At 35.9% G+C, this 20,227-nt stretch overlaps 2 protein-coding genes and 1 long non-coding RNA gene across 3 annotated transcripts; 1 reads left to right on the forward strand and 2 right to left on the reverse strand.

Annotated features, from left to right (window-relative positions):
• Positions 1 to 411: 411 nt before the first annotated feature.
• On the reverse strand, positions 412 to 12,894 carry LOC112772635 (histone-lysine N-methyltransferase ATXR3). The gene is made up of 20 exons (XM_025817603.3): positions 12,522 to 12,894; positions 9,791 to 12,295; positions 9,331 to 9,387; positions 7,423 to 8,550; positions 6,810 to 7,177; positions 6,198 to 6,728; positions 6,004 to 6,104; positions 4,499 to 5,489; positions 4,300 to 4,371; positions 3,662 to 3,772; positions 3,459 to 3,559; positions 3,139 to 3,238; positions 2,955 to 3,050; positions 2,595 to 2,762; positions 2,376 to 2,501; positions 2,183 to 2,236; positions 1,646 to 1,893; positions 1,449 to 1,557; positions 1,035 to 1,337; positions 412 to 864 (listed from the first exon to the last, which is right to left on the reverse strand). Exons 2-20 carry the CDS (start codon positions 12,174 to 12,176, stop codon positions 688 to 690), a joined length of 7,227 nt encoding a protein of 2,408 aa, XP_025673388.1. The 5' UTR covers positions 12,177 to 12,295; positions 12,522 to 12,894; the 3' UTR covers positions 412 to 687.
• A 2,426-nt stretch (positions 12,895 to 15,320) lies between these two features.
• On the forward strand, positions 15,321 to 17,173 carry LOC140181632 (uncharacterized). Its single transcript, XR_011876614.1, has 2 exons — positions 15,321 to 15,740; positions 16,964 to 17,173. It is a non-coding gene; the product is annotated as an uncharacterized lncRNA (long non-coding RNA).
• Positions 17,174 to 18,514: 1,341 nt separating this feature from the next.
• Positions 18,515 to 19,360, reverse strand: LOC112769053 (probable NAD(P)H dehydrogenase (quinone) FQR1-like 1). The gene is made up of 3 exons (XM_025813449.3): positions 19,261 to 19,360; positions 18,880 to 19,142; positions 18,515 to 18,800 (listed from the first exon to the last, which is right to left on the reverse strand). The coding sequence occupies exons 1-3, from the start codon at positions 19,342 to 19,344 to the stop codon at positions 18,563 to 18,565; spliced, it is 585 nt and encodes a 194-aa protein (XP_025669234.1). The 5' UTR covers positions 19,345 to 19,360; the 3' UTR covers positions 18,515 to 18,562.
• Positions 19,361 to 20,227: the final 867 nt, after the last annotated feature.

Below are 20,227 nucleotides of genomic sequence, written 5' to 3' on the forward strand. Positions count from 1 at the left end.
CTCGAACATAAATGCAATTATTTTAGATATTTTTTTTTCGCAGCAGATAACACTTTATCCTTCAATTATTTAAGATATTTAACTCTCTTTTTGTAAAAAATAACGTAATTCCACTGATGCAAATGTCACTGCATTTCCACCTTAGTACTACCTGAGTTTCCAAACATTATCAGAGGAATATCCATCGTACTAACATCATTCCTCAATCGTTATCAACCACAGGTGACAACTCGATACAAGGACGACAACAGCACCGCAGCGCAGACCCCTTGCAACCAGAAAAGCAACGGAACCAAAAAGTAAAAACCCTAGGAACTCGCAGGTTTCCCCAAAGCCAAACTCATCATCTATTTTCTATTTAGTATTTACCATCTTGGGAGCATTGATTAGGAAAATCACACTCCAGGAGAATAAAGCAATGCCACTAAATTAACCTTTTCTTTTTCCCTGATTTTCATTTCCTGTTACATAAGAGTAAACAATGCCCCTACACCTAAATGAATTAACAATCAAAGGTCAAGAAAACTGTACACAAGAATGACTTAAAAAGGAGTACAAGATATGCCTTTTAACAGACCCACCACACTAAAAGAGGCAGGCAGCTCTGGATGATGAACCACACTCCAAATAATCTAACAACGGTGGTTTCACCGGGCAAGCTCTCTATCACGGAGCCATGCAAAATTTCTAACGATCCCACATGGCCTGGTATATGGCAGGTCTGTGCTTCAACCAATGAACCATCTCCCTGTCCAGTGGTGTGTTATTTATTACAGCATCTAACATTGGGCTACCAAAGAATTTGGGAAAACTTTTGAATGTCCATATCTGGTCCTTGGGCCAAGGTCTCTGCGGTTGCTTCTCCTGTGGATAAATACAAAGAAAGACACATGTTTAATCACCAACAGTGAAGTCAAGATATCACAGAGAAGATCTCAGTATTAGTTTCAAACTCCATTCCTGTTTGTTAATTCCCTAGCAACACATCCTAATAACAAAATACAAGTGTCTAACAGTAAATATTCTGAACTAACCATTCTTGCAAGCATTGATCTTACAGTCCTTGGACCATAAACTCGATGCTTTGATGGCTTCAGAGCCTTGGCATAAAAGGAACTGATGTCTGGTAAAGACAGGCAACCCCTGCTGGCTCTACCAAGGCTACGATCTGGATCCACATTACTCTGATTGTGCCAAAAAATCAACTGTCCTAAACAATAATTTTCACCATATATTTTCCGATACTCCTGAAATCCTGCTCCCAACTTGTTAGCGTACTTGGGACCTAAGTCAAGTGGACTAATATAGACAGGTGGTGAAGTAATGGTTTCATAAGCCTGCAAGACCAGGAATAAACTTTAGATTGCAAAAATAAAATTTAAATTAGAAAGAACTGAAGCTCTACCACAATGTGAAGCTTATTGGCTTTCACAGCATGAAAAGCATACCCGTATTCTAAAGAAGTACTTGGTATATGCGTAAATATGGATTAAGTCAGCAGCAGCATCATGCCGACATTTGTATGTACAAAGAAGATCTCGGACCTCATCCCTCAACCTTCAGAAAGGGAAGAACAACATACTGTCAAGGTTATGAGATCTGTCAGGTAAAATACACAGAAATAGACTTAGTATAACCCACTTACCATAATAGAGACTTCTGCACCTCCTTTTGAATATCTCCAGAACTTGAAGGATCGTGAGCATCGATTTTAGACCTCAGTTCATTCAAGGCATCTTCTTCCACATGAGGAGCAATACACTGAAGAAGCTCCTCAACAAAAGAACCCTCTCCTTTCCAGAGAAAGGAAACAGCTGCTTCAGGACTGATCTTCTCAAGAGGAGGTGGTGCTTTTCGGGGATCACCAAAAATACATCGCATAACATATCTTACCTGTAATATCCCATCAAAATTATCATTATTTTAGCTGGAAAACTACTGATCATCATTCAGATAGTGTACAACATAAGTTGACATCATTGATCTTTTAACTTCAAGATGAAAGAGTGTATCAGTGAGGTAATTGATACAATACTAAGAGATTTGGTATTTAACTTGCTTCTTTATGATCATGTTTACATTTAAAAACTTTCCTCTTAAGAACATTAGAGAGAGAGAGAGAGAGAGAGAGAGAGAGAGAGAGAGAGAGAGAGAGAATACAGAGAACAAAGTTACAACCAACCTTGTCAAGAGTGACAGCAAGATTCTGAAGCCTTTGGTTGTAGACACCCTCAGCCTGAATCATATAAAGGACAGGATGAGCAGAAGCAATTGTGTGAAGGAAATATTAGCATGAAAAATTAGGAAATGTCATCTCTTAATACTAAAGTGCGCACGCAGAGAGAGAGAGAGAGAGAGAGAGAGAGAAAGCACACCTGAACCTCAGCATCACTCCTTTCAACTTCAAGACATATATCTGAAAAATATTTTCTTTTCTCTTCCAGATTATGCTTTAGAATTTCCTCAGGAAGTTTGGTTCTCTCAAAATTGATGAACCTCACCTTCACCACATCAAATGCAAGGAACATTAATACAAGAAACAAACTGCAAAAACTGAGGAATAATCGTAAGAAGACATATGTTATGAGACATACAAGGCGAGCCGCATATGCAACAAGCCAATCTGGCAGGCCTTCAAGCAAACAGCTTCCTAAACCAGCTCTTCCCAAGTCATTATAGTCCTCTTCCGACACAGAATTCAATTCACATGCTTCTAACATCAAATAATGCCGGTCAAGAATTCCATGCGAGTCCTTCAAAACCTGAGAGGATGGTCAACATATTCCAGTCAATAGGTAGAGAACTAAACCATCAGATCAAACAAAAATATCAATCTACTTGTTACATACTACTGTAACGCCAGCCACAGTTTCATGAGTAACACTATCAACAAATCAAGCATGCTATTAAGCATTAACATCTAAACAGATAGTCAAAATTTTTCAAGTCCAAACCTTTTGGAAAGCCCCTTCACCAGTTAAATTGAGATAGCTCCCCCGGCATACTTGACTTCCACATAAACAAACCGATGCTTCATATTCCTCCTTGCTCTACAGTGAGGTTGAATTCATTAGACAGACGTTCAGAAGATTAATTTATCAATAGGAATTGAAAAAACCAGGAGGCAACAGGACATACCTCTGTCACAGAATTGTAATCAAAAGTGATCTCCTCACCGGGTTGAATTTTACGAACACTATAAATCCCAATTTGATAATGACCGTCAACAGCAGTAACTCTAGAAAACAGCCAACAGATTATATTTACCACAAGTACAATTGAAATTAAAAAGTTTAACAAAATAATTGCATCCCCGCTAAGCACTGTGCTGAAATAGTAGACAAAACACTGAAATAGCAGAATTTTACAAGCAAGAGAACTAGTATCTAGTATCACCACCAGAAAAAGTCACCTAACAGATTGGTAATGATCACATAACATTAATGTGAAAAGCTTACTTGGCTTCACAATTTGGTCGGCAAGAATGGCATATTCGGCTTGCATAATTAGCCTTATGCATGGCATCAACAACGACTAAGTCATACCCATCAGCATCACCCTGTCAGGAGTATTGCAAGATTAGCTAAGCACAGAATGGAAGATGGATGAACCATTCATCTCACTAAATATCACAAAATTGTTACTCAGAATTGACAAGCACCTTTGGTCTCTCGAGGTAGATGTTATAGAATTCAGGTGCCGGATCCTTACTATTTTTCTGCAGAGATCGAATCCCATCTTGTTTCTCAAACCACTTCCACACAGGATAAACCTGTAGAAATAAATTTCAAAATAAATTAAAATGCATCACCATAGATTCGTATAGTATATCAAGACAAGATAGCCTTGTTATAAGAGATAGAATATAGACAATAAAAGCCCATCAATCCAAGTAACATTCTATGCAAAATCTTAGCAGCAGAGGCCTGAATAGTCCAGTGCCACAAGAACACAAGAAATATGGTAATTAAAGGATCTAATACACACAAAATTGTTAGAGTCACATACACTATAGAATTAGCTATTGCCAACTTTTTTAGGTTGCACATGTAGAACACAGAAGTGGCAAATTTTAGAGAATAAGAAAGATAATTAGTTTAAACATAAATCAAGATAGAGAATACAGTACAAATCATATGGACATGAAGATGGATTATTGTTTATATATTGGCATTATCCTGAAAGCCTGCAGTTATGTTAAAGTATGGGCAAGCACAAAGCACGTACAGTTTTTAGATTAAAGAATAGAAAGAAAGAACATGCATATGCAAAATTCCATAAGCATATACAAAGTCCTACCTCTCCCAAAAATTCCACAACAAAATCATCTTCGGAAAAGCCTTCTTCCTTGTTACAAACAACACCAAGTCCCTGCACAGCAATACCGGAAAAAATAGAAATTACATAAACAGGAAAAAAACTGAGTAAACAATGCAGTAGCAGACTATGTAAGGGTACCAATAACATTGTAGTTAAACAAAAAAAAATGTATATGTACCTTCCTATAAGCTACATATTTGTCATCTGGACGACTGTCTATGGCCTTTAGAATACCTTGACACATTTTAACTGTTCGTGCATCACAGCCCTCCTCTGCACATCTTTTAATCTCTTCAATAACAGGCTGCAGAGCATAGCTCATTGGAGTGCTTCCACTTCCAGTAAAATTCCTGACTTGCTTATTCAATGTTCGAAGAAGCACATCTTCTATGAACAAATGCTTGTCCTGAAGGGACCAATCTAACTCCTCAGGCATCGAATCAAGCAAAAGATTATGTGTATAAGGATCAATTCCATACACTTCTTGCTCAATAACTTCATTCCCAAGCTGCTTTCTAGGTTTATAATCCTTGACTTCAGGAAGTTCCATATCTGACTCCTCTGTACCACTCTTTTGTGCACTCAACTTTTCTGCATAGTCATCTGGTAATGAAACCCGCATCTTCCTTTGCACATCTTCCTCATCAGCTACAATGACATATTGATCAATGACTTCATATTTCCGAGTAACAGGGGGAACAAGGCTGGCTTTAGTCATGCGAGCACCCCACTCTCGATCATCAGTTATAAAATTCAAATCTCCCTCCGGTGTGAAGTGTCCATCTCCCCTTGACTCCCCAATTAGATTTTCTGAATGTCCTTGGTCATCACTTTCAGCCTCAGAGGTTGTAGTATCACTGTCACTCTTGCCATCTTCATAAGACCGATCAAGATCATCAGATGTTTCACTCTCTGAGTCCATAGATTTCTTATTCAACTTAGATAAGCGCCTCCTAATTTCCCGATCGGAGGTATATTCCATATTGTCCAATCCATGTGTTCCGTTACTCCTATACTTCCTATCAGTTACCAATCTATTTTTCTTATACTTTGAGGATAGCACATCTCTGTCATGCACAGATATAGAGCTCTCTTCCAACAGCGTTGCAAGCTGAATAAACAATGTGATCATACGATTCATGTCATTAGCATCACCCCGATTCTTTGCCCTGTGATGGATAAGCACACAAATGACCCAACCATTAAACATGAACATTGTTGAAAAACGAAGAACATTAAGCGTGTAAGGTGAAACACCCTTTCTTATGACCTAATAAAGACATGCTAAATGAACAATTCCAAAACAGAGGTAACTGGGTCTCAGGATGTAAAAGTAAGATGTATGTGAAACCGCCAAACAGCATAAAAACTTAAGGTATAACAACAAAGCAGTCATAGAGCTTAGAATTTTACATAAGAACTTCAATGGTAAGAACCAGATTCTGAGAAAATTATGACAAACTATGGTCTATTTTGTTATTTATTTATTTTAAGAAGTCCCTTTTTTTTAGTGAAGATGTTCTTTTGTTTATTATGATTGGCAACATAAGCCAACAGACCCTACTTACTTCATTAAAATGTCTCCAATCATAGTAATAATATATACCCAATTTATCAAAAAAAATAAGAGGGAATTACAATCTCCATCCAAGGAGACAGGAGAATAGAAGAAAGAAAACTTACTTTATAGCATCACGGCACATTCTACTTATGTCCTCCTTGACAGAGCTCAAACCACGGCCAATATAATATCCATTTTTCATTCTAGCCTCAATTTCTGCAACCTGTTAAAAATAAAAGAATATGACAAATTAAATTATGACTATCAAAGGACTTCACAGTAACAGTAACAATGGTTAAAAAAAATATTTCTGTACCTTAGGCACAAAAAAATCACAGGAGTTTGTCTTCATAATTTCTCTCAGTCTTGAAGCAAGGAACTCCTCCATCCTCTTATAACCACTTTCAGACTTCTTAATTGCCCATCGTCTTGTACGAGCATCCCTTGATAGAATGGACGAGGACCTTCTAGCATCATATAGTTTTGACCGCTTGTATAAGTTTCGACGAAACAATTGCTTTGCGGTGTCTCTCTTATCCACACTATCAAAGTAATCCTTCAACTGACCAAAATCATCCATGCCTAAACTGCTGGATTTTGAAACAGATGAAGTTTGATCTGTAATGTGTTTAAGGCTTCTGATTTTATGGGGCTCCTCTAAAAATCGGCTCTTAATCCATTTCACATGGACAAATTTAGGAGTCAGCTCTTCAAACTGGCTGCACCCTCTGATGTCTATTGTAGACAAACCAGGAAAAGAGAGAAGAATTTTCTCAAGTGTGTCGGCCGAAATATTCTTACAACCCATTAGAGTCATAGAACTGATCTTTTCTTTGTCATAAGCATCCTGCAATAAATGATCATATTAGATGATGAGGAACGAGAAAATTCCTGACAATCGGAAAGGCAAAATAAGTATCAAACCTACCATAATGTTCAACAACATGGAGTCAGTGCAGGAGTGACCCAATGATGATAAATTGACATGTCTTGAGACTTCTTTGTAAAAACGTACAGCAGTTCTCCAATGCTTGCAAGTTATTGATGCAAAAACAAGGGACTTCAAATCAGATCTCAGAAAATGGAATATTCTTGCTAACATATGACCATCCAATAAGCCCCAGGTTGCCACCTCAGAGTCAGTAAGACCAATGGCTTCTCCAATGAAAGTAGCATCACCACATAGATCCTCAAACGTGGTTTCATCCTTCTCAATAGTAGGACCATCTTCAAACTCACTGTCTTCCTCACCATCAACCAGCATCCGGGCTCTTTTGGCAGCACGTGCATCACCGTCTAAATAAACATGGCCCAACATAGACACACAAAAATACGAAAATATAACAATTAGCCAAGATGACAAGCAAATTAGCTAGCTAGTGAAGACAACTGAAGTTGAGGAAATATATTCGGCTAAAGGGGAAATAAATGTTCCCAAAAACAACAAAAAAAGGTGAGAAATAAGTGTTGCCACTTGCACTAAAAGGGATGCAACAAAGACAAATAAAGCAAAACCAAGTTGAAAAAGGACTAGTTATTACCTGATTTCCAATAAATTTGCTTCTCAATTTCTTTCTTTGGTTGTCTTGCATTGATCCATGGATCTAAAACCTCATTTATAGCTGCAGCAAACTCCCGACTCTTATATGATTTCATTACCAGTTCATGCAGTTTCCCTCGAGTGTAACCAACAAACTGAGGGTGTATGATGTTAAACAAACTTAGATTTGCATAAGGTTCACCAACACAGACATCCTGAATGTGCTTTGATTGCACTCCAGATGTTGAACTGCTTTCTTGGTGGCTCCCGAGACTAACGTCAGAAATTTCTGTAGCAGAGGTAACAGGAACCCATAGTTTATCACTTTTCCTAAACACACTGCTAAGCTTTTTTATAATTCCTTGATCTACTAAATGCTGCAGTTCTAAAAATGATGATGGCCCTCTTTCACGCCCAGAACCATCAAGATAATACCAGTCCCCAAAATGTAACTGCAAATCCTTAACAGTACAGAGATGATCTTTAGGAACATTAATGAATTCCATGCTACGGCGAGAACCTCGATCACTAGCAGCTTTTGAATGAGAATCCTCTTCAATTGACGATCTCCTGCTGTCACTGCTAGAAGAATGAGGTCGGGTAGACCTTGAATGATATCTATCTTTGCCTCGCGATTTGTGCCGTGACTCAGACATCAATGATCCCTGATCCTTGACGACACATGCATTTATTCTAACCACTGAAAGAACATTTCCTTTCGTTCCTCTAACAAAGGCAGGCTTGCTTTGAGCTGATCTGCTCGCAGCACAGTAATCAACCCGCTCATCAGCACAAAAAGCCCACAAAGGGAGATCAAGTTTCCTGCTCTGAGAAGGAAAATACAAGTCATCTTTATGAGGCCAGCGAGGATCTTCACATCCAGACTTTGGCATTAGGCATAAAGGAAATCCATCATTTAGGACAAATTTCTTCCTAGAATATCTATCTTGGGCATCATCATTCCTCTTCCAATCCCCACCTTTGCATGACCAACGGGAAGAAAACCAGTCATCAGGAGCAGCAAATCCATTATCCTTTTCACAGCACATGCTCATCTCATTATCTCTTGGTGCAATATCAATTTTTGAACCACTATCTTCACTGAGGCTGGAATCATGCCAAGGAAAACCTGAACATAAAAAGTAATAAATAATCTTTCTCACACAGCATGTAACTCTAAAGAAACAACTATTTGCTTTTGACTTCATCCAGTGAACAGTAAAGTACAACTGTACAACCAGAAATGTTTTGTATTTTAAGGCTTATAATTAAGAACAAAAATGAATTTTCAAAATTATATTATCATCAACTCACCATATCAACGGAAATTTGAAAATGCAATTGACATATCCAACCATCATAAGTGACTGAGTTGGCTAGATGCAAATACATTAATCCAACTGGGAGAAAAAGGAATTTCGGGCAAGCATAGCAAAGGGGAAATGAAGCCCAACCTAAATGATAAGCAAATTACTTTGTATTTTAAAACTATCACCAAATGCATTATGTGGAGCATTAAAAAGTTACTAAGAATTCAGGCATAAACTCAAAATGCATTTGCTTGAATCAATATTTCTTCTTATATCTTTTTTCTGGTATATCCCACCAAATTATTTGATGCTGTTGAGTTTCATCAAAAAACACAAAAAGAAATAAATAAACGCTAGAGATTGAGAAACCTAAAATAATAAACCAACATCACCACGTCAATATTGCAATGTATCAGAAAACCAAAACATATTAAAAAAGAATACCAGTAATTTGAATATACCACGCTATCCATTGCTAACAAATCAAAAGAGGGGGGGGGGGGGGGAATAATACAACCTTAGAAGAAATATAAAAAAATAAACAAATTAAATTAAAAGAAAACCGGGTCCGGCTATTAAGCAATTACGCAATTACGTACCTTCACAGTCTTCCAATCCCTCCAATTTTGCATATTCAAAATTCATTTGGAGAGCCTCTGCAAGATAAGAGGAAAATATCACCAACATGGGAAAGATAAGATATTTAGGCGAATAAAGGAAAAGTAAAGATTGACTATTGAAGCTGTGTTTGTCTCAACTAAAAAATTTTACAAAAATAAAAATAAATAAAAAAAAAAAAACCAAAAAAACAAAAACACCCAGAACCCTGAAAAAAGTCACCTTCAAATGCCACGAATACATTTTATAAAATATTCAGAATTTAGGGAGAATAAAAAAATAAAATCTTTAACGCTTTTTTGAAAGAGCAAAACAAAATAGCCTTCTAAATAAACCAGTTTTAGTCTTAAAACTTGAAAATAATATCAACTAGTAAAATAAAAATTTTGAAAATCAGAGACACCAGACGAATACAAGAGTGTCATCCACAAGACAAATTACCTTTTATTGCCTCAAGCTCCATCCCAGGAGTGGCATCATAACCTTCTAACAGACTTCCAACCCTTTCATCAATGTGGAGATCCTCCAACAGTTCAGATGCATGCAAGTTGTCATCAGAGCGCAGCAAAGTGGCTGCCATTTCCTGACTTTGGTCAAGACCAGATTGAAGAACATCTCCAGTATCTGCCAAGAGATTACCAGGAGCTTCTGGAGGATTTACCATCTGAGTAATGGCATCTGACATAATGGACTGAAAAGGCTGAGCCGCCAATGGTGATGACGCATTTTCAACAGTTAACCATCTGTCACTATCTAAGTGCTTAATAAAGTGATCTGACATCAGTACTCCTTCATCAACAAGGACCTTGATGTCAGAGAGTTTAGCAGGACCATTTTCTACGCCACCATAATCAAGGTAAAACCATTTCCCGGATGCTGAATCAGTCACCATAGGGACATGTGGAGGGGTATCACAGATATCCATATCTTCTTCCATTGATGGAAGCTCCTCAGGAACTGGTTCAATGTGAGGAGATTCTTTGCTAATAGATGGGCTGCGGGGCAGCTGTTCACTTGTAGGTTGACTGGAGATATCTTTGTCAGTCGAGTAGTCAGTATTGGGTACATTTCTTTCACTTTGAGATTCTGCAGCAGAACAATTTGACTCCCTCTTGTGCTTATCATCTTCATGTTCCTTAGAATTATATTCTGAGTTAGGCTTTTCACTTTGTAAGGTTTTACAAATTGTTTCTCGATCATTATTTTTTCTATTACCATCAAGGGATGATCCTTCCACTAAATTTGGAGTATGGTCCCTGCGATCATTGGGCCGACCTCTATCCTGTGGTGACCGCTCGGCATGGGGAGGACTTTTGAACTTATGATCATGCTGTCGATTTCGCTCCCACATCCTCTCGTGTGGTGATCTCTCGCGACCATGGGGGGATTTCTCCCTGCTGTAAGGTGATTTGTCACGACCACAGGGGGATGGACGAACTCCCTGTGTAGGACTTTTGAATTTGTGATCATGCTGACGATTTCTGTCAAAATTCCTCTCGTACGGGGATCTCTCCCGACAGTGTGGGGATTTCTCGAGCCTATATGGAGATCTGTCACGGCAAGTCTCCAGCCTATATGGAGATCTGTCACGGCCAGAGGGGGACCTTCGCAACGGAGTGCGATCTCTATGATCATAATACCTGGACTGATCTCGTGGGGACCGGTCAGAATGACCAGGGCTGTGTCCATGCCTGTCATAAGCTTGCCTTGAAGTCACAGAAGATTCATGATTTCTGGAAGAATATTTGTCTACTGATAACTTCGAAGGATTACTACTTCTGTATGGTCGCTCCACAGAGCGGCGAGAATAGTTCTCCGGATAACCATGACGAGGGAAGTCATCAGAAAGCCTCCGACTTTTTAAACTGCCATAATCTCCAAATTGCTTCCTGTCGGAGCTGTCAGAATCATTACTGAGCCTTTTCATGCGAGTCCCAGGATTGTAATCTCGTGAATAATCCTTACCATTGCTGTTTACATTTTTCCCTTCGTCCACAATCTTTGAACTAATCCTCACACTCCTCTGTTGTCCACTCTCCCAGCTGGGAGAACTTTTAGCATACTGTCCCCCGCTTCTGTTAAACTCTTTCTTTCTATAAAAATCATCAGAAGCAAATCTTCCAGAAGGGGGAGTCCGGTCACGTTCGATTTTCCAGGCTTTTTCCCTACCTGGATGGAACCTGCGGATTCTACTGTTGCCATAATCATCCTTGCCCATTTCTCCCTTATACCATCTATCCGGAATGAACTCCCCCTTTTCAATATCATCCTTCATACCTCTCCAGGACCCATATTCACCTTTCTCAGCTTCTCCTTTCCTACCCTTCTCAGGAACCACTTCTCCTCTTTCCGCATCCTCTCTCTCCCATTTTCCAGGAGAATTCTCTCCCTTCTCCAGCTCCCTTGCTTTCCATTTGTCGCTCACGATCTCTCCAGTCTCAATCTCACTCCTCCGCCGTGGCAAAGGTGGAGGTGGCGGAAGTGGCATATCCGGCACAAACTCTCCATTCTCAAGGTCATTTCTTGGCCACTTCAAGGTGCCCAATTCACCCTCTTCCACTTCCTCCTTCTGCACCTTCTCAGCACAAATTTCGCCATTCTCAACCTCGCAAGTCCTCTTGTTTACTCTGTCAGACCCCAATTCACTACTAACCGCCTTGTCTTTTCTCTGCTTCATCTTCTTCTTCTTCTTCCTCCCTCTGGTACCGTCAGGAAGCTTGAGCAACTTGGAACTGAGCACATTATTCCCACCACTACTCTTGCCCTCGCAAAGTGTCTTGTCCATGATATGCTGCAAAGGCATGCACGCGACACCCCCATCGCCCATGGAACTCACCAACTTGAGAACCGAGAAACCCTAATTCTCCCCTCGGCCGGGGCTGTCGATGCTCATGCTTCACAGGCTCGCTTCAGCTCCAATTCAATTCAGGCTCCAATCCAAAAACCCTAAATTGAACAGAACAAAAAAGAACAAGAAAGCGGATCAGAAACCGAAGGAGAAATGTAGGGTTTTATCGAAGCGCAATCGCGAGACGCGAAGACGAAACGAGGGTTAAAAGAGGAAACCTTTGGAGAAGCTGGGTGATTCAAAGCCCACGAAGCTACTCAACGCAAATCTAGAAATCAAAATTGAAAAGATGAAAGGAGAAGAGGATAAGAAGAGGATAATTACCGAAAGAACCGGGAGAGAAGAGACGATATAGATCGGAGGAGAAAACTGTGGTGGTGCGAGGAATGAAGAATATGGCGAGATCGAGAAGTGATGTGAAATTAATTGTGTTTTGCGTTGAAGAAAGAATAGGGTAAATTAAGTGTTTTGTGCTGTTATTTGTTGCTGCTGTTGTTGTTGTTGTTCGTCGTTGGGCCTTGGCGCTTCTTTGGTTTTCTTTCTCTCTTTCTTTCTGCTATGTGTTGTGTGTTGTGTTGTTGGTGTTTCTATCTTATAATTTTTTTTCTTCTTTTTCCGTTTTCTTTTGCTTTCCCCCTGTGTGTTCTTGTTTGTCTCAAGGGCGAAACTTGGCGTTTCATTTATTTTTTTCTCTTATAATATTTGTGTATTTAACTTTTTATATTTATTTATTGGTGGATTAAAATACAGAAATGCCCTTGTAGACGAGGGAATGGCTGCTCAAGTAGGAGGGAGTATTTGCCTATTTGGGATGTCTAATGCTACAGGGAATTAGTCATTGCCGTGTGGGATAGTGTGATATTATTTTGTTTAGTTTGGGTTTGGTCCACTCCAATTAACATGGTTAATGGATTGGGCTAGCCCATTAGTTAATAGTCCATTTCACTCCATGATCCATCCATGCTTAAGCTCCAGGCTTTTCACTGTCCAAAAAAAAAAGCCCCAGCCTTTTATATATCCACATACCGCCTAACCAATATATATATATATATATATATATATATATATATATATATATATATATATGAATTTAATTTTAATCCACTATCATATAAATTAGTTTTACATGTATATTTAATTATATAATTATACATCAATAAAATTAATTATTTTTGACATTAATCGTATAAATATAAACGATCATCTAAAAAAATGAATATAATTGCACTACTGTACAAAATGTTTTATACTATGTATCAAAATCAATATACATCCACATATGGGATCCTATTCCCCAAATAGAGTGAATCTTGGCTGACAAAAACTAAAAGGCCATATATATATTTTTTTGGTTTTTTATGAAATCTTTTAATCTAACAGATCAAAAAAAATAATTTAAGGATTTGCTATTAGGTATTGAGTTTTATTATATTATAAAATAAGATTTAAATATTTGCTACTTACTTAAATAGATTAATAAATTAATTATTAAATTAATTTAAATTGTTTAAAATTATATAATTTTAAAGATTAAAATATAAAATAAAAATAAAAATAAAAATAAAAATAAAAATATACCATTGCAAAAAGGAGGAGAAAAAAAGGACCGAAGATATTATATTGGTGAAAATTCAGGTGAAGTCGACTTCACATGAAGTTGATATTTAAGAGTCGTTAGATGAAAATTTAGTCAAATTAATCAAATCATCTAACGACTCTCAGATATCAACTTCACGTAAAGTCGACTGCAACTGAATTTTCACCGATTATATTATACCAACCGAAACGGAAAAAAAAGGACCATAAGAAAAAGAATTTTTGAAAAGAAAAAATCATACGTGCGAGAAGAAAAGAAAATCACACTATTCTTTTCAAGTACGATAACGCACAATTGAGATTAGTTGTGCATGCGTGATGCATGGTTGATATCTATTATAGAAACTGCGGCACTGCTGAAAAATGCTTAGTGAGAAGCTTGGCATAATGCATATAGGCCCTTTTTATCTATCTATCTACTGATAATATATTAAAATTGGTTCTCCTTCAGCCAATAGAAGTGAGGTATCCATTCTTTATAAATCTATTTTCCTACAAAAATAAATACATTTTTTTTTCTTCTAAGTTTATTTTATAAAAATATTTTTATTATAATTAACTATAAAAATATTTTTATTATAATTAACTATAATTAACATTTAAGTAATAATGTATAATTATACTAATTTAAAAAAATATCTTTATTATAATTATATAAAATTAATATTTAATACATTATTAAATTATTTATCAATTATCAATCGAAAATATTTTTAATAATAATAATAATAATAATAATAATAATAATATGATAATTATATGATAATGGTACCGGTTAATAATAACTAATTTATATTTCTCTAAATAAATTTATTTTAGAAAAATATCTTTATTATAATTATATTACAGTATTAAAATAATATTTAATGAATAATGCATAATTATACTAATTTAAGAAAAAATATCTTTATTATCTATCTATTTATTCTAATATATAAAAATCAAATTTTGCACTTAATGATGGAACTGATGTGGTCATGTGGCATGCTCTTGAGGTGTTTTCTGATTTATTTCATTTAATTCGTTAAAGCAAATCAATTATAATTAATTAATTATATCAATTAATTAATTTGATTAGACATTTAAATCTCACCATTTATTATAACTTATATAAATTGATTAATTATAATTAATTATATCAATTAATTAATTTAATTAATTATATTAATTATTTAATTTGATTGGAGTAAATATCAAATTATTTAATAAATAATAAATATGATAACTGTAAGATTCCAAGTTTTTAAAAATTAATTTAATAAAATAAAATTTAATTTAGTTATTATTATTATTATTATTATTATTATTTACCTTTTGGTCGAAGCCAAAGAAACAAAGGGAAAGAAAATCTAAGTGTGGTTAGTACATGCATGAATATATATATATATACCATGAGGACACATGCCACTTTTATTTATTTAACCTATGACACTTGGCTAATATTCATTTAGTTATCATCATCACTTGGCCGAAGCTTGTAAAGGGCAAAAGAAAGAAAATTGGAGACGTGGCCTAATACATATGTATACATGTATAATCATGACACCTAATGAGCTTTAATATCACAAATTTTCACTCATTTCCATTAGCCATAATCAGTTTAATTCCTTTCGACCACCACCGAACATAAACCAAAAGGAAAGAAAAGAAAGAAGGCCGTGAGAGAGGGAATGAAAAACCATGGAATCTTAATCTTTCTGAGTTTGATTTCTTGCGATCCGTAACTTCAATAAAAAATTTAATCCGATAAAAGTGTTCGTATCCTTCTCCTTTACGTGTTGGCGTTATTTTTGTCCGGTAGAAGTTGACGGTGACGTAGCTCCTCTTCCTTTTGAGTTCGGCTAACTGGAGTTCTAGGAAGCACAGACGATTTCTGACGCCTTCTCCTTCAGCAGCTCGGTCAGAAAGCTTCCCCGGAGCTTTCGATAATTTTGATTTCATACGAAGGTAGGGGATTTTGTTTTGAAATTAACTGTTTTTAAACTATGAATGCCATGGAAGTCTAGTGGGTATTTGTAAATAATTTATGATTGTTTGCAATGACTGGATGATGAGTTTGAGTTGTGTTTGTGACTGAATTTGATGAATATGTATTTGATTTCTTGATTGAAAAGAGGTTGAAAATGGTTCAGTTGGGACCCGAAAAAGGGTGGCTAACCCAAAATTTAGGGGAAGTGCTGCCGAAATTTTATTAAATCTGAGGTTTTGTTTGAAAAGTTGTTTTAAAAGATTTGGTTCTGAAAAATTAAATTATTTAAAATATATTTAGTTAAGAAAAGATTTATTCTATTTTAAAGTTTGATTTATTAAGAAAAATATAATGTTTTAAACCCAATCTTTTAAGGAGAGATTTTGTTTTAAGTAAAGATTTGAACTCGGTTTATTAAGAAAAAGAATCTCTGCCACAGGAGAGCAGAGAACAAGGATTTAAAGAATATATTAATTAATGAAATGTCTGCCACAGGAGAGCAGATGTGATATTGTTTGGGCCTTAGTGCCAAATGTAAAGTGGGGACGCCCACACACTGAGAACTGTTTTCCAGATGTACGCTTATTGATTTGGAAAGTCACACTGATGCGGTCTAGCCGTACGACTTAAAGTCACACTGATGCGGCCTGGCCGTACGACTTATAAGCACACTGATGCATCTGGAAAGCCATACCTGGGACTTGTGCCTGGGTAATGTCGGGAGCGGGTAGGCAACCGACACATGAGCTCATGGCCTGCGTTAGGGATAGACATGCATCATATTGATTGCGCATTTGTATTTGGTCTTGTTTTACTTGTTATATTTTCTATGTGTTTGTGCTGCTTGACTTGTTTGTCTTGTTGTGATTTGCTTGTACATTGAATTGAATCTCTTGTTTGCACTACTTGTTTGTGAGTGTATTAAAGTGATTACGAGTTGACATTTGACTGAGGATTAACTATGTGGCTGAGAGACAGAAAATGTGACTAATTTTATATTTAAAATTTGTTTTGAGTTTAGAAATTTAAAGAAAAGTAATTATTTATCTAAAGTAGAAAAAAAAGTATTTCCAAAGGTTTAACAAAATAGTTTTGCTAAGTAAGTTAATTATTTGCATTAAATTCATTACTTTTACGGCATTCCCATTCCCTACTGAGAACGTGTGGTTTGTTCTCACCCCAAAATCTTCCACCCTTTCAGTGACACAGGTTCGAAGATTCAGTTAGAAGATGCAGACGACTAGTAGTTTTACTTGTGATTCCTGTTATTTTTATAGAGTTCCCTCGCCCTTGTTGCTTTAAGTTTTATTTTATCCAGAGGGATAGGTATTGTATTTGAATTTTATTTTAAATTCATTTGTATAGCATTTATTATTATTAATAATTGTGTGATTTTAATTACTAAAAATAATTTTCTGGTATTTTCTTATAAACTGAAACGCGATATCGACCTAAAGGCTCAATAGTAAATTTATAATAAAGGAAGTCAGGTCCGTAACGCCTTACTTTTGGTACGATCATGACATGCTAAAAGTTAGGGTGTTACAATAACGAAATATATGAATTAATTTAATGAGTTTATTTTTCTCAATACCATCTATTTATACAAGATCAAATATTTTTTACTCATTCATTATCTTTTTTCTCTCTCCCTCCCTCTCTCTCGTGCTTAGTATACAATTTTTGTAATTTATTTAATTTTGTTTCTTTTATCTTTATTTATACATTTTATTTTTTTATATTTTTTAAATTTTTTGTTTATTTTAATTGCTTATTATTAGGCGCATACTTTTTTTCTTTTAGATTCTGATTAACAAAAAAGATGTGTCATCTTTACGTTATTTTTAAAATCTTACTATAATTTTGTTTTGTAATATTTTATTTTGTCATGTGTACTTCAATTCATATATATATATATATATATATATATATATATATATATATATATATTGTCTTTTTTTGTGATTCACAATTAATATATACATTGTTCGTGTATGTGGTTTATATATATCACTACAAGAAACGTCATTAAAATCGACGGCCAAATCGACGGCTTAGCCGTCGATAATAATGAAATTCGACGGCAAAATAGACGGCGCAGTTGGTCGCTATAAAGCTTGTCGGTTTTTCAAAATGCTAATAAAATCGACGGCTTTCTTGGCCGTCGATAATAATTTAATAAAATCGACATTTGTTCCGTCTGTAATATGGGTATGAGAATTTTACATCCTTACTAAAATCGACAACATTTCCGTCGATATTATTATTTAAAATCGACGTCTTCTCTGTCGATAATTGATTCAATAAAATCGACGGCCTATGTGTCAATATTTAACTAAATAAAATCAACAACGCTGCTGTCTATAATATGCTTAATAAAATCGACGACGACGCCGTCGATATGAGATTGAATAAAATCGACACAGCTGCCGTCAATTTAATTATTTAGATTTGTCTATTTCAACTTTTAAAAGCGACAACTTTGCCGTCGATTTTAATAGTTATATGTTTTATTTTTTTTTCTATTTTAAAAATAGTAAACCGTTAATACAAATAAACTTTTAAAAATAAAAATAAAATTTATACAGAATATTAGATAACAAGACAAATAAACTTTTAAATATAAAAATAAAATTTATAAATAAAATTTATACTAAATATTAGATAATGAGTTTACAAACTTATCAAAATAATAAATAACCCTCTAACATAAAGACTCAAGACAAGATAAATAACTATTATTATTGTTTAGTTGAATAATTATTATTAATATTGTGTATAAGTATTAAGCCAAGATTTTTTATGCAGCTTGTTCCTTCTTGAGCTTCTTTGTGATGGATGCAAGGTACTTTCCTTGGTGGAATGCTTGGTCCAACTCAAGCTGAGATGGCTGCCTTGAGCTATCACCGGCATAAGTTCTGGCCCCGTATGGGCTTCCACCTTTCACGTTCTCCATCTCAAACATGCCGGCACCAAATGTGTATCCGATCGGAACGAATATCATTTCATGATGCACAAGCTGAGTGATAGCAGTAAGCCTGAAATGTATTGCAAAAATGTCTTAACATTTACCATTTCATGTGAATAAGAAAGTAAAGAGAGATAAGAGGGTGTTACGCTGTCGTCTCTTGTCCGCCGCCCTGGGAACCAGTGCTATAGAAGATTCTGGCAGGCTTGCCTGCAAGCTGTTGTGTCCTCCATAGACCTCCGGTGGAATCTAGGAAAGCCTTAAATTGAGCAGGCATCATCCCGAATTTAGTAGGGAAGCCAAAGACAAAACCATCAGCCGTGGCCAGCTTGTCGGCGGTGATGATTGGTGCATCAGTCTTTGGTGGTGCACCCATCTTACCAAGCACTTTTTCTGGCAGTGTCTCAGGCACCTGTTAGAAAGGGAACATGACACGCCATTTATCTGCAGATGTTGTTTGCTACTTGCAAATTTGCAATTTTATGTTGTGACACAATGCACAGGAAACTTTGGAATATAAATATACATGCCTGCCATATTTTGACCTCAACGCCTTCTACCGAAGCAGCGCCTTTCTTGATTTCTTGTGCTAGCTTCTCAACATGTCCATACATGGAGTAGTACCTACCAAACCACACAACAACTAATATTCAATTCAAGCTTCCAGAATCATGTTCACCAATCCACTTTACTCATAGTGTGCTTATTAGCTGGAAACATAAACCTTTATGTTCTTAGTAGAATTAGTAGTAAACAATGTGTCCGTTAATAACTGAAGCAGGATTTTTTTACAGCATATATTAACCCTGTACTGCCAGCTCATTGAAACAGCAGCAGCAAGAGGAGTATTAGCTATTGAAAGAAATAAAATAACTGAAGCAGCAGCAGCAAGAGGAGTATTAGCTATTAAAATTTTCCATTTAAATCCTTTTTTGAGTTTTAATTAAGGCTATTTTTCATACATAAGGAGTATTAGCTATTGAAATTTGTTCCTCCTATACATAAACACTCGTCCCTTTGGACCAAAATCAAAGTGTAAATGGCAATAGGAAAGTAGTATGAAATCAAGTTACAGAAAAATCAACATAAAGAGAAGAATTTACCAACTCCTACTTGATTCTATTCTTCCATGAAGCAGCAACACATATACAAAATATAATTTATTTAAAAGTAAATTAACAAATTTGCAAACTAAGAATTTACAACTAAAACCTCAATCCGAGAATTTTGAACTTCTATCATCATCAATGTAAGCATCATCGTCATCATAGTTCTCAATGTTATCGTCCTCCTCATTATTTACTTTAGGAACCTGGAGGTCAGCTACTTGAAGTTGTATTATATCAACATCTCCTGACGTAGATGCTAATGATAGTGGAAACTCGGTTTCTGAAATGATCCTAGCATGTGGAGGCTCATCATTTTGATACACCTCGGTTTCAGATTCATTTTGTGCCTCCTCGATTATTTTTCGTGGTTTACATGTAATCACAACCT

The sequence above is a fragment of the Arachis hypogaea genome, chromosome 18 (genome assembly GCF_003086295.3).
Source record: "Arachis hypogaea cultivar Tifrunner chromosome 18, arahy.Tifrunner.gnm2.J5K5, whole genome shotgun sequence".
NCBI lineage: Eukaryota > Viridiplantae > Streptophyta > Magnoliopsida > Fabales > Fabaceae > Arachis > Arachis hypogaea.